At 43.1% G+C, this 26291-nt stretch overlaps 1 protein-coding gene across 8 annotated transcripts in view; it reads left to right on the plus strand.

Moving 5' to 3' along the window:
* Positions 1-26291, plus strand: part of LAMB4 (laminin subunit beta 4) — a 54664-nt gene that overhangs the window by 8442 nt on the left and 19931 nt on the right. For 3 of the 8 annotated variants that reach the window (XR_010469614.1, XR_010469615.1, XM_065049011.1), the window contains exons 4-25: positions 596-802; positions 1941-2003; positions 3228-3385; positions 6928-7063; positions 8502-8575; positions 9232-9420; positions 9782-9845; positions 10357-10571; positions 11373-11493; positions 12148-12336; positions 13397-13576; positions 14372-14481; positions 14964-15043; positions 16066-16216; positions 17154-17285; positions 18012-18197; positions 19377-19498; positions 20201-20321; positions 21302-21479; positions 22823-22966; positions 23193-23424; positions 25007-25164. Coding sequence is in view for 6 of the 8 variants with exons in the window: in XM_065049011.1 (XP_064905083.1) it covers positions 1970-2003; positions 3228-3385; positions 6928-7063; positions 8502-8575; positions 9232-9420; positions 9782-9845; positions 10357-10571; positions 11373-11493; positions 12148-12336; positions 13397-13576; positions 14372-14481; positions 14964-15043; positions 16066-16216; positions 17154-17285; positions 18012-18197; positions 19377-19498; positions 20201-20321; positions 21302-21479; positions 22823-22966; positions 23193-23424; positions 25007-25164 (2974 nt within the window). In the remaining 2 variants the exon portion in view is untranslated. Of the gene's footprint in view, positions 1-374; positions 803-1288; positions 1323-1488; positions 1615-1940; positions 2004-3227; positions 3386-6927; positions 7064-8501; positions 8576-9231; positions 9421-9781; positions 9846-10356; positions 10572-11372; positions 11494-12147; positions 12337-13396; positions 13577-14371; positions 14482-14963; positions 15044-16065; positions 16217-17153; positions 17286-18011; positions 18198-19376; positions 19499-20200; positions 20322-21301; positions 21480-22822; positions 22967-23192; positions 23425-25006; positions 25165-26291 lie in introns of those variants that run through there. The other 5 variants (XM_065049016.1, XM_065049012.1, XM_065049014.1 and 2 more) reach the window with 5 other exon arrangements.

Below are 26291 nucleotides of genomic sequence, written 5' to 3' on the forward strand. Positions count from 1 at the left end.
AAGCATCACAGGTTTCAACAAAAACATCAGACACCAGTGGCCAGTGATGTGTGTGAGCTGGTGAGCTCCATTGTGGAGCTGCTCCATCACCATGTTCCCCGTGACCGTGGGGTGCCCTGCACAGCCCCTGCCCTGGGTCTGTGGCTCGGAGTGGTTCCAGGCAGAGCTGAAGCTAAAGCGCAAAGCTGGAACTCTGTTTGCCATGTTGTATTTAGCTTGAAATTGAAAAAAACCTGGTGCTCACAGCAGTGATCCAGAGCTTGAGTTAATTTGAAGCTGGCTCAAAATGTCACATGGGTGCAATCACAGCTTTCAGGTGGAGATGTTTACAGTCACCTCAAAACCCTAAATAAGCCCTGACAGACCATTTGCACACCTGCTGTGAGGAGTCGTCCTTTCTAGCCTATGTTCAGATAAACCAGTGCCACTAGACTTCTGATGTTAAATAGCTGTAAAGACTTAAATGTTTGGTTGCAAACTGGACCAACTGAACAGTTGTTTGCCAGTACTTTAAGAATCCCAGCCTTCTCTTTTCAGTTGCATGAACTTTTTCTGCTGTTAATTTAACCTGTCACAATTTTCTTTCACTGCACAGATTTGCTGATGCCAGAAGCCCTGGCAGGAAGCGTTCACAAATCAAGCCTTTGGCAGGCTGTAGGCTGGGTCTCATTCTCACCTACACCTCAGTGCCTGGGGGGACATACTATCTTCTCCAGCTGAAGTGTGCGGGTATGCCTTTGCTTGCTTCCCTCAGTCGGCTCTGCTCATTTCCAGCTGAAACACTTGGCTGTCTGAAAACCAGGTAAGACCTCTTCGGTGTTTAATTTTTCTGCTAAGCATGAAACTAAAGCATGTTGAGGTTTTGCCAGTCCTTGCTTCCCTTTTAAAGTGAGTCATCTTTAAAGAGCGTCACTGATGTTGAATATTGTAGTGTTAGGGTAGAGACTGGGACGTATAACTTCCAAGATTAGTCTTACCATAACATCTGAAATACTTGGAGTGCCTTTGCTTTGTTCCCCAGCTCATCATAGCTCATTCAGCACAGTGATGGCTGGATGAAGGTGAGGAACAAGAACAGAGCCGGGAAGTGGCACTTTTTGTACACTCAAGTGGGGATGCCCTGGCAGTGGAGCTGCATCAGGGTGCACTGGACCCGCTGGTGCATGCAGGTGGAGAAAGAGGTGGAAAGCACAAAGATGGGGGGCAGGCTGCTGTTTGTGAGCTCTAGCTGGTGTCAGGATGCTGGGTTGTCTTTTTTACCCATGTCTGCCTTCTGTTTTTCCAACAGAGGTTTTGTGTTGGCAAGTCTTATTTTCCTCCAGGTGAGTAGGAAGAGGAAGGGTTTGAAGTAAATGCCAAAATGAACCTCTCTTGGGTTCACACTGAGGTTTCCCTGTATGAGTCTTTTGCACTGATACTGACGTTACGTGTTTTCCTCACAGCACTTAGAAGATGTGGTTATAATCTTGTCTCTGCCAAAATTCACAGAACCCAACTTCAGGCATTTCTCAGTGGCATCTTCTTTAGGACCTTGGTCTTTGTTTTAAGTCAATGCAAGAAACATGAGCCTCCAGAGAAGGAGTTAGATCTCTGCAAACAGCCCTGCTGAATTTAGTAAGGATTAAATAGCTTATATCCAAATCTCACAATATTTTTCTGGATAGAATTTTGTTTTTACTTTAAACTAAGTGTGAATATGTTTTACAGTCTTCTCTGAAAGCACTGGTGAGGTGTATCTCTCTTTTAATCCTGATTTCAGTAATGAAAATTGTAAGAAGAAATTATTAATAAAACAAAATCAAAGCAGGGTATCCTTTTAAGTGTTATATTTTTGTTATGGCTCTGTCGCTTCACTGAAGTCTAGCTTTGGATAAGCCGATGTGCAGGGGCTGCCTTGGTGAGGCCAAGCACCGGGTGACCCGCCGGTTCTTCTCTTGCAGCGACATCGGTTTGAGTTTCACGGGGAGACATGAGGCTGGGGCTGGCCATCCTGTTACACCTCAGTAAGTACAGATGTTACAGTTGTTCAGGCCAATTTTGAAATATTACCATGTGATTTACATATCTGTCTAAGGTTTTGTTAAAGTGCTTCTTTTGTGTACACTATCGAGACACACAGGACAGTGTGTCCTTATTACTCGCTCTCCTGCCACGGAGCTATGAGTGACGTGAAATGTTTAAATACAAAGAAAAGTTAATCGAGTAATTGTTGTAATTGAGTCAGAATCAGATCCTGAAAGGAACAGTCATTATCTCCAGACAGTTAATATCATGGATCTGGATAAATAAAGGACAGGCTAACCAAACATGTGCATGGCTGTATACTTAGAGTCAAGCTTCACTCATCATCTGAAGTTTAGCCTGAGCCACAGACTGAAACCTGGCTGTAAAATACTGTATATTTACTGCTGTAATTGCATTACTGCTTCTAGTGTTCCATGGGATCTTCATGTATTTATTGTTTTGGTTTTTTTTTAACTGCACCTTTTATAACAAGTTAAGCCAAGTAAAGCTGAACTGATAAAGCCTCCAAGGTACCCATTCCTGTTCAGAGTTTCAGGACAGAACTTGTTTAAAAGGACAGGCCCTGTAAGGGAAGTCTTAACATAGTAGGAAAAATATTTAAAGTTGTTTCAGGCAAAATAAACCAAAAGATCCTGCAATTACTGAGAGAAGTCAGAATTATCCTGTTTAATTATTAATGACCATGCCATGGGGTCTCAATGGAGGGTTCTGAGACTGGACTAGGAGGTCCGTTGCAAATCATCAGAAAATCTGAAGTATCCCAGACATCAATCCTAGTCTCAGTTATCGGGTTATCACTTGTAAATCATCAGAAATCATCAGAACTAAACCAAATCTGTCTCTGCTTACATAGTCAACTGAAATGCCTGTGATTCTGCTGCAGGAGGGCTGGCTATGATTGTGCCAGGGTAGGAAGCATAATAAATTATTACTCATAGCAGATTGGTTTGCTGCACAATAATGTGCTGAGATTTAAGTTTTAGCATAGAGTTGTGATATATTAGCTATATTTTTAATAATAGTTTTGCAGCACGTGTGTTCATTACCAAAGCTCTTAAATATTCCATTAAAAGATATTATTAAGGACAAAAGGAGCACAGGCAAGGGATACTTTATGACATTAGGATGTAACTGATTTTCTCTGGAGAATACTGCTGGATATACAAAACAATTTAGTCTCTCTGATCTTCCTTTGTGCTCAGTGCTGGTAAGACTCCAGCATGCACAGGATGACTGTGATGCTGGGTCCTGCCACCCAGCCATTGGGGACCTTCTCCTGGGTCGCAGCAAGCAATTAACAGCCTCGTCAACCTGTGGAATGAACAGCCCTCAGAAGTACTGCATTATAGGCTACCTAGAGGTTGGTTTGCTTTTTCTTTTTTAATAAACTGAACTCTGCCTACTAACAATAATCTCATCTGTAAAAGGAAATCGTCCAGACTAGGACATTTCTACTGAAGTTTTCTGAAAAACACCAGACAGTGTGGTGTAAATTTGGTGGAAGGCTGTGCCTTATTGCAGCTTGTATGGAGAGTTTGGCAGCAAACAGCTCCACAGTGATGTATAGCTTCTCAAGAGGGAGAAACATCCATGAGATGCAAATGAGCACATGGATTTCTGGTGGATCTTTGCTCTGCATGTCCTTTTCCCACTCATGCCTCAGAGGTGAAGACCACAGTTTCCATGTGTGTGAGCACTTAGCAGGAGGAATATGGTCCTGCAGGCTGTAGGCACTGGGCCTTTGCTGGAGATGTCCCATACAGTGTTGAGACCTGAGGCAGCCTGTTAAGTGATTCACACCGTGGCCTCTCACGTTTTTGATCTGAAATGAGACCAACATTGATAAAAGCAAAAAGCCATCTCCAGCAGGGGAAAAACCTAATGATGCAGTCCAGTCCTTGACCCTGTAGGCGGGCGGATCCAAAACATGGGTGATTAGAGGGATCCGTCTCGCTCCCTGTCCACAGTGATGAGGCCACAGGGGACCAGCAGGTGTGCAGGAGCCAAGGGCAGGCAGAAATGGGAGTACCCTTCTTGTGTGTTCTGGAGGACTTTCCCCCACTGAGCTAATAAATTGTCGCAAATAGAAATATTTTTACTAAATACCAGCTGTAGGCTGAAGAGGAAGTTAATAAAAACCAGCTTAATTTATAAACATTTGAAAGTGATTATGGTTTATGATCATGTGGCAAAACGCTGTGACACATTTACAGAGTGCAAAGTTCTGCCACACTGAGTTTGCACCAAGTACTGCTCCAAATTATTAATTCCAACTATGGTTTTCTGCAAAATGTAAATACCTCTTACCTCTTCCGAAAGAGCCTGTGAGCCACTTTTCACCCTTTGCTGGATTTCCCCATGTTGTTTGAACAAGTGCATCCTGGGCGCTAACTTGCTGGCTGTGCTCAGAGTGTGGGCACTGCTTGGTAGACGAGCACAAAGAGCCATCCCAGAGATATCGTCTTTCTGGCCCTCAACTGCATGACTGCCTTTTTTTTTAATCTTTTTAAGAGGAGATCAAAGAGCAATAAAAAATTAATATTTTCACTTGCCTGTACTTATCCTTTGAATTATGTAAATACAGGCTCATGAAAAGGAACAGCTGTTCTGCAATAATCCCTGTGATTTAATGCTGCTTCAACATACCTTGACCCCTGGTGACTGTCTCCTGAAAAGGATGAGAGCTACAAATTCTGCTGCTTTGCAGAGCTTGAGAGACAGAGGCTTAGGCTCTGGAAATGTGATCTGCTGTACCAGCTCCCTTTAAGAGTACGTGTCACCTAAGGTATATCAGAGAGTCCCATTCAACTTCTCACCAGCACATTCCTGAATGCTTTGCTGAAGGCAGGCCAGGAAGCTTTGAATCTTGCGAAGCCGAATGCTTCCTCCCCCAACTCCCCTGCCAATTACCTATGTCAGGCATGATGACTGGAGCAAACCTTACTTGTGAAAGTTTGTTAGTCAATGTGGCAAGTTGCCAAGAGCCAGGACTCAGTTGGGATGTCTTATTGAAAATTCAGATTGTAAATAATTAGAGTTTGACTGCTTTGTGTTTGAACAGAAGCACTGCAAATCATTTTCAGTCTTTAATGTGTCTTATTGTTTCTAAATGTAAGTCAAATGGTTTTTAGCCCTATGATTGAATTTACTAATTATGCATGTTTTAAAAGGAAAGAGGACTCAGTATTGTGGAGAGCGTAAAGCTGCACACTGGCATCTTCCAGACTTGCCTTGCGTGGACATGCATATTCTTCTCCTTTGGGGCACAAAAAGGTTTTTATAGAGTAACCTTAAACATAAGTTGACTGAGTGTCATATTGTATATATCTATATAAATCAGAGAGTGGGTGTGCACAGTCTTGACAAATGCTTTGATAACCAAAGTTCTTCTTACCAGAGCTTTGTGAAATCAGCTGAATTTTTTGTATTTTTGAATTTTTTTTATTTCTGTCATGTCTTTTAAATTGCACATCCATACATTTGTCAAATGTGGTATAGAATGACTGAATATAATATCTGTTTCTCATAATGTTTAAAGCACATAAATTATACCATACCTGTAAATCTATATAACTTTGTTTATTTAAGTGTGAATAATTCCAAGATGATTTCATAATATAAAGATGTCCAAACCATTCCTAATACTTCTCTGTATATCCTGAGCATGCCTGGCAGGGTGCCTCTCTGCCTGTCCCCTTCTGCATCTTTTCCAGCCCAGATCCTGCTGCTCAATTGCACTTTTTGTTTTCTGCAGCATTCCTGCCAGCTCCCAGACAAGGGCACCGAATCTGTCCCACCTCCTTCTGGGGTGCTGTGTCATCCCCCTTCTCCCTGCCAGCCAGGCACACAGCTTGGCATCACCTTCTGCTCTGGCTTATCTCTGCATCCTCACACTCAGGCTCTGCCCAAATCTTGTAGAAACCTTGTGTGTAGCACAGCCACCACCGTTTGCTGCCCCAAGGCTCTGCGGGCTGCAGTCGCATCCTGCTTGGGCTCATCCGTGTGGCTCAGCATGGGTCATCTCCTAGCCCCGCATGTTAACCTTGTCACCTCTCCTTACATCTCCCGCTCAATCTCATCACCTTAAATAGGAGCTCCTTGCCCTTGCTTCCAAAGCCCTTTTGCAGACAAAAGCCTCTCATTCAGTATTGAGATACTGGCTAATCATTGCCACCTTCATCTTCTGTTTGTCACATTTTCATACAAGATCCTTTCATCTTATTGACATCCCGATTTTCCTCCTTTGCGTTGTTTTTAAACTTTTCTGGTTTTCGTACACCTACAAAAAGGCACTGACCACCACCTGACATCATACCTGGATCCAGCCTTGCCTTCCATTTCACCTCTCTGCTGCTCCTGGCTGGGTCTCCGAGCTGCTTGAAAATGTGCAAAAGAGAGAGGAAAAAAAGTCTATAAATGATTTAGTGAATGTTCCTCTTCAAGGCTTCTTCAGATCTTGAAAGATCGATCCTCCCTGGTATCGCCTCTGCCTCCTCACTGCCACCTCTGACTGAAAGTTTCTACAGCTTTTATGAGACACAAATAAAAGCTCAACTTTAAAAAAAATGCAGAACAAACCCTCTGGCAGCTAAATCCAGAATCAACACCTTGAAAAACTTATTTCTTTGGTCTTGCTGAGATCCCTTTTCCACAACCAAAAGAGTGTATTGTCTATAGGGTACCTGGGGCAAACTGAGGCCAACATTTGCTATAAGCATGGTTTGTCCCTCTAATGATTTTCTTGGTACTGTCCCTTTTATATGAAAGCATGAGTTATTAAAAGCACAGGTATCCAAAGCAACATGACAACCTCCAAACTTGCAATGTCATAAATACATGTACATCTGGATCTTTAGGGAAGAGAATAAATTAATCTTTTATCCTGATCATTTTGTTTTCTAGGATGAACAGAAATGCTTTCTCTGTGATTCCAGATACCCATATAATCCCTATACACAGCACAACAGTCACATGGTTGAAAATGTTATCACAACTTTTGAGCCTGATAGGAAAAAAAAGTGGTGGCAGTCAGAAAACGGTGAGTTTCTTTCAGAAAATGTTACCACAAAATGTTATGGTGAGATTTATTTGTGTAATTGTGATTCATCACATTGGTTTTATGAGAGATGAGACAAAACTGCATTATTCTCTGATTCAGTAACACTGAGTGATTTAAACCTATTTGTGTGTAACGATATAAGATTTGAAAAATTCTGTTTTTCTACAGAAAAATTTTAAGCAAAGTAGCTCCAAGAGCTGGCCAGAGGACCTGTGACAGTGCTGTGTTATCCATGGTGGCCATATATTTTTCACAAGGTGTCTGCTTTTCAGGGAAATGTGATATATGGCAAAAAGTACATTTGCCTACAGATGTGTATGACAGAGTGTGTAAAACACAATCATCCATTAAAAAAAAAATAGTGCTTGTGTTGTAAAGCACGAGTACTTTAGGAAATAATTAAATGAAGCCTGGCTATTAACACCCTTATTACCTGGCTATTAACACCCTTATTGCCACATGTTAATTTTGTCGCAAGCTTCTCTGTAGTAGTTCTTCACTGATATTGATTTATATATCCTTACAGCTTCTCAGTGAAGATGTGATAGGAGGAATAGCATCTACTGTACTTTAGTTGACATATAGGGAATATGTAAAAAATATTTGGTTGGAAATTAAGGCATATAAAACTTAAGATAATATGCTACCCCTATTTGGGTATCCAACTAAAATTCATAAACCTTGTTTTTTCATGGACTTTAGCAAGACGCTCTCACCAGTTTTGTACACCAATGTCAATGAAACTGTGGCCAGCTGTCAAAGTCTCTTCTTACTCTCACCATCTTTCTGCTGGGATGAGGTCTCCTGCACAGCCTGGGCAGCAGGAGCCCTGGGGTGCTGCATGCAGATGTGAACGACAGGGATATCAGCTGAGCTCCTGCAGCTCTTTACAGAGAATGTGTGAACTGTGGAGTTTTCTCCATACTTGTTGCAATTTTGAAAGATGCCTAGTATGATAGCTCTGTTCATTACAGATTTCAGGTCTGACAGTATAAAAGGGTTTAACAGATCTTTTTAGTATGAAGAAAATGCCATATTTTTGATGTGTTTCATTTTTATCTTAGAAATAAGCAAACTATTTGCATGGATTTAAGAAAAATCTGACTGGATACAGGAAGATGTAAACCCATAACCTCACCATCGTCATCACTTACAGTCCGAATGCTCTGAACAGGACCTTTACCCATCTCTTGCATTCTCAGTGACAAGGGGCATTGCCAGTGCCAGGGCCAGAAAGGCAGCACATCGCATTGTCCCTGGAGAGTGATGCAGCCACACATCGGGTTTGTGCATAGGGGATGCCCTAAAGAGCTTGCTGCTGTGCTGGAAAAGACATCTTTAAATTCCCCACAGGAAAGCTGTCTCAGCAACCCCTCCAATGTGCACACTGTGCTCTTCATTTTCATTCTCTTTTCAGGTGTTAACCACGTCAGCATTAGATTGGACCTAGAAACTTTATTCCAGTTCAGCCATCTTATCCTGACTTTTAAGGTACCTCTTTTACCAGAGCTTTTATGTAATGTAATACACTGAGTACTTAACCACGGGAATAAATTGCTTAGATAGGCAGTGAAAGCTCCATCTTTAGAGGTTTGTAAGAACAGGTTAGATAAACACCTGTCAAGCATGGTTAAGTTATAGCTGATCCTGCCTTAGGGGAGGAAGATAGACTGAATAGTTTCCAATTCATGGGCCTTCTGGTCCTATTTCCTATAAGTGTGAGAATTAAACTTGAAAAAAAAAAAATTGAAAAACTAAGCTCTAAAAATTTAGGACATTTCAGAACTGAGGTTGCTCTTTCCCATTTAATTCAGTCTTCTTACACATATGCTTTATGATCCAGATGGTTACAAATTCCTTTTCTACAAAATTCCTATATTGTTATGGTAAATGTCCTTACTTAGAAAGTAATCTTTATGTGGAAGGTCACCCTTCCCTTTTGCTGAGAGGGTTTGGATGAGGAGTCTGGTTTTGTCAGAGAATCATGTAGCCATGACAGTAGCCCTGTATGGACCCCACAAGCTTCCAAACACAGAATTTTGATTGACAGCTGTCAGCATCCCCCAAACAGGAATCTTAGCAGAACAATCCCTGAGATGTCTTATCAACACCTAGTTAAGGAATTCTTGAAATAATATTTCTTGCAGACATTTCGACCTGCAGCGATGCTGGTTGAGCGCTCCACTGACTTTGGTCAGACCTGGAAAGCCTTTAGATACTTTGCACAGGACTGCACAGCTTCTTTTCCCAACATCCCTTCTGGTCCAGCAAAAAGTGTGGGAGACATCATTTGTGATTCAAGATATTCAGACATCGAGCCCTCCACTGAAGGCGAGGTATTGCCAAGTGTCTGTGTTTGTATGAGTTCAGATCATGAGCGGCTATTTCTCTGGAGCGAAGGGTCTCTTGTCTGTATCCATCAGATCCACTTATACAGGTTCTGAGACCTGAAGTGCTATTTGCCTTATTGAAGTAAGAGTGAAAGACAAGCACTGCACTTTACCCTCAGTTTCACATCCATATGAACTCATAAAACACTTCAGCACTTGCTGAAGCAGGGCCACAGCCTTGTGTTTTTTCTTTTATAGGATCAGTCAGGTGGCATTAGTAACTAATGGGTCTCGGGTAACAGTCTTTATCTATATCCAGAAAGAATAGCTTCAATGATTTATAGAGCTATATTAATTTGTTTTGCAGGTTGTTTTAAAAGCTTTGGATCCCAGCTTTGAAATAGAAAATCCATATGTGCCACATATCCAAGGTATGAACAGTACAGGTTGTGTTGCTTGTTTTGTACACTGAAAGGGTGAAAAACTCAGCTGGTGTAAGTCAAAGATGTTGAAAACTGGGTACAAAAAAAATCGTAGGGAGATATCTGTATTAGTAAATAAAATGGGCCGGTCTTGTTCTCTAGCCCTGAGGACAAACGACACAGCTCTGCAGAGCTCATGCATGCAACTGAGCTATCATTCCTTCAGACATGGGGTGGCCCAATCCAGAGTGCCTTTTGGGAGCAGTCCCAGAGCTGTGCATGAACCCATGAAGACATTGACTAGGAAAGTCAAGAAGGAGGGTGCTAACACTTACGCAGCTGTGTGCCAGGAGTGGGCTGTGCCCTGGCACTCTATGGGTACTGGTCTTGGCCAATACCAGATCATTTTCACTATTTCTTCCATGTGAGGGAATTATTGGATGACTGATCCAAGCTGAAGATTTCATACTGTTCATCTTTGAGTGAATTAGGGTTCTTGATTTCTCTTCTTTCCTTCCAGAGCTCATTACGTTGACAAACCTAAGGATCAATTTTACAAAACTCCACACCCTTGGGGATGCTCTGCTTGGAAGAAGGCACAGTGATCCCCTCGAGAAGTACTACTATGCTGTCTATGAGATGGTTGTACGGGGCAGCTGCTTTTGCAATGGCCACGCCAACCGGTGTGCTCCTGTGCAGAATCTGCGGGGAGATGTTTTCCGTCAGTCTGGGATGGTGTGTCTTTAATGCTGTCCCCAACAAGGGCAGTCCTCACCTGCTATTTTGGGGGAAGGAAGAGATGGAGGGAGGGAGAGGAAGGAATTTCTCTGATGACCATTGGATTGACCATTTGGACCTCCAAGTTGTGAAATGTTTCAATACAGCTTCTTCCTTTAAAGGTCTGGGCTGATTAGCTCAGAAGCTGTCTCTTTGTTGGCACCAGGATAGTGTTTCAAAAGCAACTGGGACAAGACATGTTGAAAATAGCAGCAAAATACCAGAGCTGTAATGGTGCAAAGGTAATGCAGTAAGTAGCCTGTGGTATGTACAGACTTGAATGGCCGCTGGTTGGGTGCATTCCACACTCCAGCTGAGCCCGGAGGCTCTGTGGCAGGAGAGGAGGCATTGGCACAAAGAACAGCTGATAGTGCAAAGCTAAACCATGAAAAACGGATCATTAAAAACTTCAGGAACATGATTGTGATTTCTTTCCTTCTGAGAATGAGTTTTTTTCTCCTGGAAAATATGTGTCTCAATATAGAGACATGTAGGGAGAGAGATACAGAATTTTAAAAGTTGAAGAATCTTTTGATATCTCTACAAGTATTTTTTTCCTAAATGTTGCTCACTGGCTTTAAAACTGTTTGGTTAAAGATTGCAGGTTTTCTCCAGACCTTTTACTCAAATAACTGAGAATTATGTCAGCTGAGGGAGCCAAAGAGCTTTGAATTTTCCTGATCTTACTGGCTGACCTCTAGCAGATTACCTCCCCTCCTCATGCCACCTCACCTACTCTCTGTTCTTACTGTGCTGCAGGTCCACGGGAGATGTATCTGTCACCATAACACTGAAGGTTTGTCCTGTGAAAGATGTAAAGATTTCTACAATGATGTTCCATGGAGACCAGCTGAAGGGGCACAAGATAATGCTTGCAAACGTAACTCAAACATGTTTTCCTTTTCAAAAGCTGGGAGGTGGGTGTAGCACAATCCCTGTGCAACGTGTAACCAAGTGGCTAGGTTTCTGGGAAGGAGACTTTTCCACGCCTCATCTAGAATACTAAGTGGATTTCTCTATTCATTGGTGCTGTGTTGCCCTACAAGAAGGAGAGCTGTTTCATTTTCTCATTTTTCATAAAGAGAAAAAAACACTAGAGGAAAAAGCAGCTATTAGTTGCAAAAAAAAAGATCATTTGTTGGTTTGCATAGGGTCTTTATTCTGAAAGGATAATTTAGACAAGGCTAAATTATTTATTTCCCCAAAAATGAGTAATGTAGGATATATGAGAATAAATAATTAAGATCTGTAAGAAATATTCAGCCAGATCTCTCTTCAGTGGAGCAGTGTTCCCCACTGCGTGTCAGGCACACTTACCATCACGGGTATGTTCCCAGTTGTAGGGCCCAGTTCTGTCCTGAATCTCCATTGTTTCCCTTCGGCTGTAAAGCACAAGACCTGGGAAGATACAACATTGCTGGAGCACTGAAGTCATATGAGTGACAAGTAACCCCCTGATAACAGTGGACAGCAATGGTGGCAAGACCATGATAACAGGAATTGTGAAATATCCCACTGCTTGTTTTGTTTGCAGGGTGTAACTGCAATGGACACTCTGGCAGATGCCACTTTGACATGGCCGTGTACCAGACCAGCGGTGGGGTCAGCGGTGGTGTTTGTGAGGACTGCCAGGACAACACCACGGGGCAACACTGTGACCAGTGTCAACGTTTCTTTTACCGGGATCCGCTCAAAGTCATCTCGGACCCTCATGCATGCCTCCGTAGGCTTTGCTTCTTTAGCTTTTGCAAGAATGACTCAAAATGGGGTGGTTCTGGTTCTCTTTACTCTGAGCCCTATGGCACCCCCATGCTTAAATGTTCACAGGGTTGTAAATATGTTACCAAACCTATAACATCCAAGCTACCTTACTGAGTAGCATCCTTGAACCAGGGCTGCATATTCAAACTCGTTGCTAAACTGAGCTGTGAAATCCTGCACGTCTATCATCTTTCTTGAACAGCATCAATATAAATAGTAATAGTAATAGTGCTATTGCTTCTGTGATAGTCAGGGATTACAGGAGAGGTGCAAAATGATGGGAGGAGCAATAACTTTTGCTAGATACCTGCCATATATAAGAAAAATGAGCTTACAGGCATGAAAGCCCTTCTTCTGAAAGAGGAGCTAAATTCGGTATTAACAGAAGATGGGAAAAATGCTCTGAGTATAATTTAGTTGTAGTAACTGGTTGGCATCACAAGTCCTTAAAGAGCCAAGGGGAGATTACCCCAGGAAGCAGTGTGGTAGATGTTATCTCTGCTGTGAGAAACGGCTAGTGCCTTGGGAAAAAATGGGGTGTGCCATGAAGGCAGTGTCCCCTGCTGAATCCATTGCTTCCAGTAAATAATTCAGCTATGGCCAATTCAGACCAGCTCTGGGGAGGTGGCTCATACTTGGTACCCCTCTGCAACCCTGCAGCTTTCATGAGAGCATCTCCAAAAGCTATACTTTATAGTTATAGTGCACTCCCATCCCCAGGTACTCCAGAGAGGGTGGGGAGTGGGTGAGTAATGCCTATTTCTACCCAAATCAAAGGGTATCAAAGGGTATATATTTCTACTAAAGTGAAGGCTGTAACTCTCCTCCAGAGAAAAAGTAGATCTTGGAAACACCCTCATAATATTTCTTAGCTGTAAAGCACCCAACACAGAAAGCATGGATAAACATCTCTAATATTTACAAGAATCTTGTATTTGTGCCTGCTTGCAACTCTGTAATTGTGTTGTCATGCTTATATCTAAATATGCTTTTTTTGCATGTCTCCTTGGCCATGCCTCTAGCCTGCAACTGTGACCCAGAAGGTACATTGCACAACGGCATGTGTGAGAGCCGCACAGATCCTGCTCTGGGAACAGTCGCGGGCCGATGCCCTTGCAAAGAGAATGTGGAGGGTGTGCGCTGTGACAAGTGCAGGGCGAACTACTACGGGCTGAGTGGCAGTGACCCTCTGGGCTGCCAACGTATGTAAACCACCTCTTTCGTTCTTTCCAAAGCACTTTTAAGAGATGGAGTCAGCCAAATGCACAGATGCACACACTTATGCACAGATACTACCTGCTTCACAATATACCCAGTTGCCTACTATAATTTAATGTCAATGTAATTTAATGTACCTGGTGAAGCATCTGAGATGGAAAAGATGCAAAATCACTTGCAGAATACCTAGTATATAATAATAGATCGTACTGTTGTTAATAGAAGCATTGTTAGATATACAATTTAATTGAAAAGGGAGATTGAAACACCTGAAAATATTTTTAGAATAAAAATCTGCACAAGAGTGAATGAAAAGCCACAGAGGGAATCTCAGGAATCACTGTTAGGATATGTGGACTCTGCACTGCATGGTCTAGCATCAAGATGGCAAGAGCTGCTGATTTGCCATGAGAGCTTCCAGACAGCTGTTCCTCTGAGCGAGGCTCACTGGAAAACCCATTCTGCCCCTACCCAGGCACACAGTGGGTTTGTGAGCACGTTACACCCACTACATGGTACGCAGCAGCATGCAGGGGCTGCGCAGTGCAGATCAGCACATGGCAAACCACCACACCGGCCTTCCACCAGTGCCCCTGCTCCCCCCCAAGAGAGTTCCGATTGCGGGGGCAGTCCAAGGGCTGCAGGATGCCAGGCCACGTCCATCTGCAGGGCGTCTGTCCGGAGAAGAAAGACTGCCCATCACACTGATGCCACATCTAAAGCCAACGCCAGTCCTGCTGCTGCCATGCAGAGGTAACCATGCGTTTCTTTCCCCGCAGCCTGTAACTGCGATCCTGCCGGCAGTCTGCCTTTCTCCATCTGCGATCCAGCCACCGGAGAGTGTCTCTGCCAGCGGTTTGCCACAGGGCAACGCTGTGAAAAATGCCTTGTACGTACTCAGGTTTTGTTATTACTTCTGCATGTGGTTTTAGAAGTCCCCTCTCCCATCTCCCATCTTTTCATTGCTAGAAAAGTAAACAATTAGTGAAAATTCAAAAGAATTTTACAGCTGTATGTTCCCATTTGTGTGGACACATCTGGTTCATTTTTACTGCTTGCAAATATTTATGCAATCAAATTGCACTAGGAGGAGTGCTCACAGGAAACAAAGGAAATGCAAAACCATGTTCTCAGACCATCTTTGCTATTTCCAGAGCAACTTGCTTGCACAAATGGGTAAATATGTGGCTATTCTTGCAGTGGTTGAGCACCCATGCTATCTGGTAAGAGAAGCAATCTCCCATGGCCGAGTATGGGCAGGCAGCCCAAGAGAGCTCTGGAGCATCATTCATCCACGGGAATGAGTTCTGTTGTGCTTTACATACTTAAATATTTGCTGTAAAAAAATCTTTTGGTTTCTTTTTATCTCAGGTAGGATACTGGGGTCTTGGCAACAGCTTGCATGGCTGTTCTCCATGTGACTGTGACATTGGTGGATCCCAGAATAACTTGTAAGTTAGTGTTCTTCAAGTTTTTCTTGGTTTTAGTTTTATAAACTCTTAGGCTACACTTTCTATTTAGGTTAATAGAGTCTCAGTACAAATGGGAAAATGGACTGTAGATGTAATTTCATCACATACAAACAGCATAAATTCATGTTGGGATCTTGGCAATTTAAGTGTGATTTTAAAATGGATATATTTTTTTTTTTCATTTGAAGCCAACTTTGAATCAGCCTGAGTCAAGATTTGTTTAAAATATAAACTGCATGGTTTTAGGGAACCAAAGGCCCTAATAGTAATAGAAATTACAAGTAAATTAGAGATTACATTTTTAACCTAGCATTGTACATCTACTTTAAAAGATAGATTTATTTTTTTTTCTGTTGCACTGGCTCCTATGCAAAATATATAATTTCAGAAGCAAGCTTGGTTTCAGTTGGGTTCCTTCAGGAGTTTGTTGGGCAGGGATCTTCACTACTGCTGTTAAACTTCAGATGTAGGACCACATAGTCTAATGCCATAGAGCAGCTCCTTGTGAGCAGGTAAACCGAAGCTAGTAATCATCTGACATGTTAAATAAGAGTGTAAGTATATGAAAATTACCATATCACATCAAACTGAAGGTCCTTCTGATCACATGTCCTGCCTCTAAAATTATAGGTGATAAAAACTTAAGAGTAGTGATACATACAGTAATAGATAAAGGAACAGATACACGAAATGGATACAGGAATAGATAATAATGGATGCTCAGAAAACAGAGGGATTTGTGCTTCATATAAGGAATGGACAGAGAAAGACAAAGCATATCACACCTCCTAAGCAATGAAAAGGTGGCATTGAATAAATCCAGCATCGGCAGGAGGAAACAGAAGAGGTGGGTGGTAGGAAGAAGTTTAGTAGGGGAGGCGATCCAGCAACAGAAGAAACAAAGTGAAGCTGAAACAACCGTGGAGCTGAGCTGCTCACATGCCATGAGGACCCAGCCCTGCCGCACTCTGATGTCCTCTCTTTACCCACTCTTACCCCAGGTGTTCACCAAAGGATGGTCAGTGCAAGTGTCTTCCCAACATCGTGAGCCGTCAGTGTAACGAGCCAGCCCCTGGCTACTTCTTTTTACCCCTGGATTATTATATTTACGAAGCTGAGCATGCAAAGCCCCTTTCTGGCTCTGCACCCTTGGTATGTAGTTGGCTTTTTAGGTGGTGTGCTGGTTGGGGATCCATGCAACACTGGCCCAGGAGCCAAGGCTGAGGAGAGAAGCCCTTGCTTGGGGAGCAGCTGGAGCGGCTCTTCAGCAGGAGATACAGAGCAAGGCCCTTGCCTGTCCTCAGTCCAGCCTGTTCTTCACAGACATGACTGTCCCCTAACTGTGGGGGACAGTTGCTGAAGCATGGTGTGACCTGCAGAGCTGTCCTTACTGCTCCTCAAGTGTGGGCTGGTCTAGTATCAATTAGAGAAATTAATTTAATTATTTAAGCTAGAGGAAAGTGTTTGAGTTGCCAACAGCTGTCACAAACTGATATTTCTGGGAATCTCTGATGAGGGAAAAGTCAAATTCCTCTCTGCTCTGATAGACTCATTCTTGCTGCCTTATATAATGGCACTGCTTGTAGCCCCATTTCCTCAAGAATTTGGAACCCATCTGTAGTGTTTTTAGAAAAAATAGTTTGTTGGTTTTTGTTTTGTTTTTTCTCAAAATGGGGGTCATTGTTCCTTATGCAGAGTGCAAGTCTGGAATGCATTCCTTCTGCTGCCTACGTTTTTACCAATGTGTCTTCTCCAATGTGTTGCCCAGAAGCTATAGAGAAGAAATAATAAAAAAATGTTTGTTTGCAGGTCACATCCTCAAATATTTAGCTATAATCACAACAAGTAATCATCTTACGGTCCAATAATTAAATGGAAAACAGATGTCTGGGACATAGCTTAAGAGGAAATGCAAGTTAATTGTAAGAGAGTAAGGGAAAAGGGTTTCCAGCAGCTGCTGGGCCATAGTTTACAGTTTCACCCAGTAGAGAATAGAGGTTATTTTAAAAATGTAGATTTTCATTTAGCTGCTTACCTACCCTTCAACATTGCTGAGATGGTGCTGTCCCCTCTCTCATTAATTTCATAGGTTAAACCAAGCACTCTTCCCAGGTGTGACATCTACTTCCAGAAGCAAGGCTATGAGTTCATGATTGAAAATGGAAAGATTGTGTTAAACAGGAGCAAGAAACGAAGTGTAAGAAAATCTGGAATGGAACAGGTAAATAGGTGTTATACTTTAATAGTTACCTAAGATTACACCAAATACTAAAATTTTATTTTGCAATGGAGGGCAAGGAAATGGCTGAGCATTTGGGATTCACAATCCTAGATGTTACAATCCTGACACAAATGAAATACATTTTTTTGTATGCAGTTGGGCTGGACATTTTATAATTCATATTGACAGGTTTGCTCTGCTATGTCCAGTGCCATTGTAGGCTCAGGTTCAAAGAATTGTTTAGGAGGGAAGAGCCCCCATGAAAGGTAAAATCCTTTTTTTTGTTTTGCTTTCAAGACGTTTCCAACATTTAAGTGTACCTAGATGTTAATGTGGTACCTATTCCATTTAAATGCTGTCAGCTTTGTTATTTTAAGTATTGGTATTTATTTATTGAACTTATAATAAAAAGTCCAGCCATGTATGAAATCAAGCTGTTTAAGGTTTGCAGTGTGAGATGAAACAGAGGCAGAGATGGCTGGGTTGTTCTAGTCCTTCTTGTTGCTGTTGTTGCAAAGCTAGAAGCAGCTTTTCTCTATATGTGACCCTCAACATCCTACATATGGGAGAGTTCTTAGAGTGTCAATCACATGCTTGTTCAGAAAATGAGGCTGGCTGAAATAAGTAAATTACATGGCAAAAATACTTCCTTTATTTTTCTGAGGGTTGTTTTTTTTTTGTAACTTGACTCTGCATGCTGTTGAAAATGTCAATATGCCCTTGCAGGGAGCAGCACAGCTTGGACAGGACTCGGCTGTGTCGGTGGTTTTCAGGCAGCCCAGCACCGGTCGGTCAGTCACATGGACAGGACCCGGCTTCGCACGCGTTCCCAGCGGAGCTGGGCTCAGATTTGCCATCAACAACATTCCCTTTGCTATGGACTTTGATATCACGATTCGTTATGAGCCTGAGGTACTTGTGATGTCTTGTGTGTCTTGTGATGTTGTGACAGATGCAGGGTCTATTTTGTCAATAATAGGACACAGCAACTTGTCGCAGTCTTTATATTTAAATTTAAAATTGTTTGCCTTTTAATCTTTATCAACACAGTAACCTGCCCTCTGTTGATCCCCTTAACTCTTTCCACTCATATGTGAAAAATCAGCATCACATATATTTTCTAAGCATTGGCCAAGACTTCATCTTCTGGGGCCCTCTTTGGGTACCTTTGCTTGGACTGGACTTCTGTTTGCAAATCAGACATGCAAAATGCAGCTCCTTTCAGATGGGTGTTCTGTATTTATATCTGGGATTTTCTGGGCAGAAAAATGTGTACAGACAGGAGTGAACTGAGTAGATATTTATCCAGGGCTTTTGCAGACATCCAGCTTCTCAGTTGCTCCAGCTGCGCTCTGAGATGTGTGAAAATTGTAGGAAAATATTCAAATCTTATTTTTTGCCTGGACAAAATTTCTCAATGATGAAGACATGTCTAGGGAAATCTGTTAACCCAAATCTCATTAAACCCAAGTCCGCACCCATGTCTGTAAAAACACAGGCAAGTGTTTTATCGATACCAGTATTTGTACTTGCTCTTTTGCTTTTCCAGCTCCCTGGGACAATCCCACTGCTCGAGATCCTCCTTCTGCCTATTGTGTTCTGTTCTCTTGCTGCCATTCCGAGGCAAACAAAACTCTCAGTGTCTTAGAACATGAGAACAATTTTGCAGTGGGTTGGTTTGATGTAGCTTTTTCCTTCTAAGGATTAGATTAAACAGTTGAATTTTAAAGACATTTGTTACTAAGTCTTTTATGTTTGCTATTCCTTACTAGATGCAAGAGGAGACAGATAATGAAGGATATCTCTGGGACAACACTGTGCTAAGAAAGGAAACAACTCCAATGACTTTAACAGAGCTGTTTCCATTTGCACCAGCTGAGGTCCCATTTCCGTCTCTGCTCTTCAATTATCCATTGCAAATATTATACAATGCATTTTTCACAAATAACTTTTTTTTTTAAGTTCTGTGAAGAACAAAGAGAAAATCTGTTCTGTCGCTGCAGTGTGCAATCATTCAGATGGCTTTTGTTAATGCTGGCAAAGTGTTTTCAGATGTGAAAAATGACCATAATTTTTGTCCTTTGTTTATAGTCCTTGGAAGACTGGATAGCAAGTGTTGCCATCCAGCCCGCTGGTATTTCGTCAAGTCAACACTGCAAAAACAAGAGCCTTTCACAGGAACCACATTTGTTGCCTCTCTCAGCTGCAAAGAGGTCTGACTATTCCTGTCCTTTGGCCTGTAGATTTTCTGTGTACAGATCTTTTCCTGAAGTGCTGCAGAGCAATAAATGTATGGGAAAGTGGGAATATTAGAAACACATGTGTGGCCTTTCCTGTTGCTGTTGCACTGCAATACCACATAGGCTCTTAAGGAAGAGCCTGATGCTCCAGTTATCAGCCTGGCAAAGGTTTGCCCAAGCCAGGAGAGCAGCCTGAGATTCTGCTGGGGCTAGTCGTTGCTTTGGCAAAGATCCAGCTGCAATTCTTTCAGTATAGAAAGGAATTACTGACTTTAAGTCACTTTTCTAGCCTGTTTTCAAAACCAGCTTTTCAGCTTGGACTTATGTAAAGGACTAGAGAGGAGCAAAGAGGATGTGACCGAAGTCATGATCAAACAGGGATAGGAAAGGACAAATAGGAACAGTGAGTTGCAAACTCCTTTGTTTGAAGTAGGAAAACCTGCCATTTTCAGCTTAATTTCACCAGTTTTAAATTGTGCTTGGTGAACCATCCAGGCAGAAGTTATGCAGCTTTCCCAAAGCCGGGGAGCAGCAGGGCTGGGGGTGCTCCCCACAGCAGCAGCAGTAGCAGCGGGGTGTGCTCGGGACACGGTGGGGAGGGAGTGCTCACAGCATCCAGTAAACTTGCCTTGTCTCCACTCCTGGCTATAAATGTGCTTTATTTCTGCTAAACAGGATTGCACTTCTGCAAACTCCCGTCTGCCTGGAGCCAGGAACAGAATATTCTGTGGATGTGTATTTTTCTCAGCCCTCTGCCTCTGACCCAAAGGTGAAATCGTTCATCTTGATTGACTCAGTGAGTGGCTCTGTCACAATTCCTTTGAGAATGTATTTATACCAGTGTGATTTTTTTTTCTATACAGACTTACTCAAAATATTTTAAAATAATTTGTAATGTGTTTTAATGGAAATTTAGGGAAGCATGTTCCTGCTTACCTTCGTTGATGCTGTGTTTGCATGTTGTTGTATGGAAAGACAGAACTGATCTGTTTTAATTTTCATGGAGTGATACCTTAAAAGCTCATTAAGTCATACTTGTTGCATGTGTTAATAGTCAGAGTATGTACCTCTATCTGTTGCTCATTTATTATGAGCTCACTCCACATATGCTGACAAGATGCTGTGGTTAGGGATATAAATTCATGCGGTTCTTAATCTCTTAGGTTTTAAAAAAATCTCTATAATTTGTCTGAATCTAATTGAAAACCCATGGATATATTTAAATGACATTAGAAAAGTAAAATTAGTTCTGTACTTTCCTGGGTATCAGGTCCAGACATTGCCCAAGTTTCCACCAAGTCAGGAACTGGGTGTTAGTTTTGGGTCCTCCTCTTGAGAAAAATATTTTTAAGCCCATTCCTCTAATTGCTTCTGTAGAACTGGGCCTGACAAGGGCTGTCCATACTTGGATATAGAACCTTCAGCAGATTTTTTTCTTTCTTGGTAATACAAGTAAAAATTTTGGCCAGATACTGCTTTTGGAGTCATCAGCGCAGCACCTCCTAGAAGCAGAACCAGCTCTGAGCATGTATCTGAGGTCTTATTATAATCTGACTTTTTCTATACACAGTCTCTTTTATTTTAATAACTCAAGGAATGTCTGGACCTTCAGAATAAATGTGAACTCAGATGACTGAGCAGCACAATGGCAGATTTGGAAATGCGGTGCTCCAGGCCTCTGTCCTTGCACTGTGGAGCACAGTTAGAGAATGTGGGAAATTCTGGTTTTCAGTATATCTAAGCAAAAATATTTTCTTTTCCCTCTTAATGCCAAAGCTTGGACTTATTCCCAGAATCAGCTCCGTGGAGAACTTATGCAGTGAAAAGGATTTAGACGAGTACCAGAAGTATCACTGTATTGAAATTGCATCAGAAGTTGGACCTCACGTCCTGCCCGAAGCATGCACACGGCTCATAGTGAGCATGTCAGCCCGTATTCATAATGGTGCCATCGGTAAGGAGCAACCTGCACAGGCAGCTCTTTTGGACCGTTACTGGTTTTCCCTTCAGTTTGTAGATATGTTGACTCTCAGTCCATGGTGGTGTAGGTAAGTGAGGTTGATAAGCATGTGGTATGTATGGACGTGCAGGATACATCCTGCTGAACCCTGAGTGCACTGCAAACAACTTTGGTGGCATGGCTCTTGGAGACTATCACACCTGATGAGCTTAATGGAGCATCATGACAGGGACTGTGGTAGTGTTTGTGTGGTTTCTGAGGAGCATTTCAATCAGACACAGCTTTACCACGTGGCCGAAGCAGTAACTTTTGTACTTTTCCGGTTGCTGTAAAATGACAGAGGTGTTTTTAAGCCCTCTCCCTGGATGCTGCAAGCCAGCTGGATGCCCTGGTAGTGCACGGTGGCATTGAAGCTGATGTTCTGGAAAAGATTCACCAAGAAAACCTTGGTGGTGTCCCAGGAAGAGGGCAGTGGTGGTTGGAGTTTGAAGCCCCGGGCATTCTCCTGGACCCACCGCAGAAAAGGCAGATGGACTTGATGGCTCAAGAGACTTCCCTCGTGTTGGGCCCAGAGAAATGGAGATCCTCTGCGCTTCAAATAACAGGAAGGGCCTTTCTGGAAAACTTTGGTGGCCAGCTCCTTTCAGGGAGCTTTGTGTCCAATGGACCTGGCAGCATCTGCTGGGTTTGAGCTATCATTAGAAGGACTGATGCATCACTCCACACATCACGTGATGTGGTCATGGCTATGCAGCCACAGACATCCCTCATTTAAGCTTAGGCTGTGCTGACTCCCCATTAGCCCAATTCCCGTAGTGATGGGATTCTCCCAATGAAATGTGGCACTCTGGCTTTCTAGTGCTGACATCTGAGCATCCCGGACAAACATCCTCTGTGGGTTAGCAGACCAGCTGCACTCAACAAGTTAGTCCACGGTGTCTAGAAAGCAGCAAACAATTCACAGGTGCCGGCTGTCTAAGGACTGCTTGCAGGTTATGCCCAGTGCTGCAGTTAGACATAGATCAAACCCTTCTTGACTACAGGATATCTCCATTTGGATCTACATTTTGCTACCCTCTCTTCTCTCCTATCCCAAATATGTGCTGAAGGCAGTGTCCTGAATGTGGTAGCTCTGACACCAAGACTTGTGCTGGTGCCTGGTATGCCATCACCATCAATGCTACAGCATCAAATAATCTAAGCCATGGTTAGTGAAACCTTGATGAGAATAATCAAACTCTTTCCTTCCTATTTTTAGGTGTAAAACCTGCAAGTTTACAACAGCAGTCATGCTCTTTTACAACCAAACCCATTTTGATTTTCTTTCCCCTTGGCAGCGTGTAAGTGCAATCCCCAAGGGTCGCTGAGCGCCAGCTGCAGTAAACTGGGGGGCCAGTGTCAGTGCAAAGCCAATGTCGTGGGACGCTGCTGCGACACCTGCTCTGCGGGCAGCTATGGCTTCGGCTTCCATGGCTGCTATGGTGAGTATTTGGCAGCCAGCACCAGTAGCAGTATCTGGCTCTTCATGCATACCTCAACGTTTTAGGGCTTTGAATCCATTATTATGTGTGAAGCAATATAAAAAATTTTTCCACAAATAACGAATTTTCCATCCCTGCTGCTCACACTGCTTTTGAGCAGCATCAGCAATGAGCAGGGTTGGTGACAACATGTTCAGGATGCAGCTTTGCTTTTGGTGTTTTCCAGCATGTGAGTGCCACCCTCAAGGCTCGCTGAGTACACTGTGCGACCAGGTGACGGGGCAGTGCTCCTGCCGGCGCGAGGTGGATGGCCAGCGCTGTAGCCGATGTCTGGCTGGCTATTTTGGATTTCCCCACTGCCGCCCTTGCCCATGTAACGGCTACACGGAGCTTTGCGACCCAGTGACTGGAGCATGCCTGAACTGCCGAGGGTTTACAGCTGGAAGCCGCTGTGAAAGGTAGGGTGATAGGCAGCACTGCAAAGCACACCCAAACACCAGTACACTCTGAAACATGAGTAGCTGAAGACCCACCTGCATCTCCATGAATGCATCAATGACCTTAACTGGAAACACATACTCAAACCCAACATTAAAGTAGGCCTCGCTGCCTACTGGCAGGTAACTATTTGTTTGGCAAATGTGAGTGGAAAGGTGTGTGTAATGCCTGTGGGAGGACTGCAGGCATGGCACACACACGGCATCGTAACGTGCTCCCTGCAAGAAGGCATTTGAGAGATGGGCACCCCGGCCCCATGCGCTTGGAGACATGTGCAAAGCGCTGCATATGAGACACGCTGACTCCTGCCAGCTTTTCAGTTGCCAAGAGGCTAATCTTATGCAGAAAACTCATTTTAGTACTTGCAATTATCTCTGAGGAGCTTAAATAAACATGCCCTGTTTGCTGGTTCATATTATTTCCATACAACCAGCAAATTATTTCTCCCACGTGTTCCAGCTCCTTTCAAAATGCTCATCTTTTTTATTCCATACACTGGCATCAGTATCAGAGTTCAACACAGACATCAGAGTTAAACTCGTTAGCTGTTTAGTTTAGTTTGTCTGGATTGTAACTTGTCATTCCCTTTTAAGAGGATTTCCCCATGACACCTATTGAGCTAGCTTCTCTTGCAGTGCTTTTGGACAATACAGCCTTTGCCTATTGTGCTTGTATTTGGCAAATAGATTAAAAATGAGAGACTGAACTAATTGTTGCCCTGCGCCTCTGCAGGAGCTCCAGACCCCAAGGCGAGGATAATCAAAGATCCAAGGCTTTTAGCCAGGCTTGTATACACACAGAGAATTGAGTTCCTATTTGCCATAGTGAAGCAGATCAAAGACTGACGATGTTTCAGAAGCCGCTGTGTTGCCGCAGCTGCGAGGCTGTGGGGGGCCAGGACGCGGAGGTGGCGGTGGCGGGCAGGGTGGTGGAGGTGGCTGAGCCCCCAGGGAACCTCCAGAGCCCCCTGTCTGTGTGGGTAACAGCACAGACACCACCACCTTGACACAGTCAGCACCCTGGGTTTGCAGAACATCTCAGAGCACTGATTTCAATACATATGCTGCATCTAAAATATGCAATATTCTCTGGGTGCTCTGAATGAATCATTGCATTTTTGCCCGTGCTAGGACTTTCTAATGTCACACCAGCCACTCTTTGTGGAACTGTGGTGATAGGTGAACATACACAGTTTTTACCTGGTATCTTTTAACTGTCTATGCAGAGCATCTGTGATGTGTCATACGTACATATTATCATTTAGATTAAAATTGTTCCAGGGTAAATGAAAGTTTTCAGAAATACTCCTTGAAAGGAAACCACATGGTTTTTTTCTTTTTGCTCCAGATTTTGGGCGTGCAGCTCAGATTTTCCATTTTAGAACACCTTTGAAGCTGGACATATCTGTACCAATTAATGGGAATAGCATTACAATTACCTGGAATGCTAAATTAATTATATATGCATATAATTTTATTTACCTGCGGAGACTGAAAGGAACACTTGACAAGTCCTGCTGCTTTGTGTTGACTGCTTTGACAGGTGTGTGGACGGCTATTATGGAAACCCTCTGAAGGGAGAGGCCTGCCGCCCATGCATGTGCCCAGGGGCACCTACAAGCAATAGGTATTTTGCACATTCCTGTTACCAGGACTCCCGGTCTGCACAACTAGTCTGCAATTGTCTCGAGGGATATTCAGGTACAAAGCAAAATAAGGACTGGTTTTGATTCTATTAAAATGAATGTAAGAGGGAAAAATTACCATCCTCCAGCCATCCTCTGTTCAGAAATTAAAAGTAAGATAATTGTAATAAAATACGTAAGAAAAATTAACATCCAAATTTACTGAAATGAGGTGAGGAAGTCCAGACTGAGAAGAGTGGGAATTGTGCAATTAGTGTTTGAGAAAGGGATTCACCTATATAGATACAGATAATTAATCTGATGGCACTCTCTGCAAACCTCCTCCTTTCCAGGGACACTATGTTAACCTGGTGGGGAGAGGAGAACTGCAGTTGTTCACTACCTCCAAAAAAACAGCGTTGGAAGCCCAACTCAGAAAGAACAGGGGACCCACAGGAGCTGATAAGATTTCATAATCAGAGAAAATCTTTCCTCATATAGAAGAATCTTGCTTTGACATCATGCCCAAAAGCGACCGTTTCACCATTTAAACGGTCCATTTAGAAATGAGGTTTCCGTTCTCAGCTGTCTCAAATGCAAATATTTTTGCAGCAGACTTTTGTCTTGCTTCCTAAGATCCCATTGACTTAGCTTGAATTTCTGCAAGCAAAACTGGAGATATTTCCCTTTCCCTGGGCATTAGAAAGATCTCCAGTGATAGAAGCAAACCCTAGTGGGAAACACTGCCAATAACTAAACCAATGATGTCATCATTACTTAGGCCAGGTTCCTTTATAAGTCAAGAGCAGTTTTGCTTGAGTAATTGCTGTAGAGCCAAACTGATCCTTGTTGGTACTTACTCAGGGGACTTCTGTCCTCACAAACCACCATAATCCTCAGTTCTGGACTTCCTTCCTCCTGCTTCTTCCTGGAAAGGCTCTTTGTCACCTCTATGGCACCAGGCTCACTTACTCAGAAACCGTGAAAGGCTTTGGTCCTGGGGACCACAGCGAAGGAGCAGAGTCCTTGGTTGAGGAACCAGTGGATGAGGTGCCAGCAACACCAGCCTGTCAAGAAAGGTTTCTGAGGTGCAGAGAAGTAGCACCCCAATCAGGGTGGGCATTTGGATGGTGTGCAGAAGTAATTGCTAAGCCAGCAAGCAAGGACAGCGTGTTCCAGAGCTTGTCTGGCCTCCTGAGGATC

This window comes from Columba livia, chromosome 1, assembly GCF_036013475.1.
Source record: "Columba livia isolate bColLiv1 breed racing homer chromosome 1, bColLiv1.pat.W.v2, whole genome shotgun sequence".
Taxonomy (NCBI): domain Eukaryota; kingdom Metazoa; phylum Chordata; class Aves; order Columbiformes; family Columbidae; genus Columba; species Columba livia.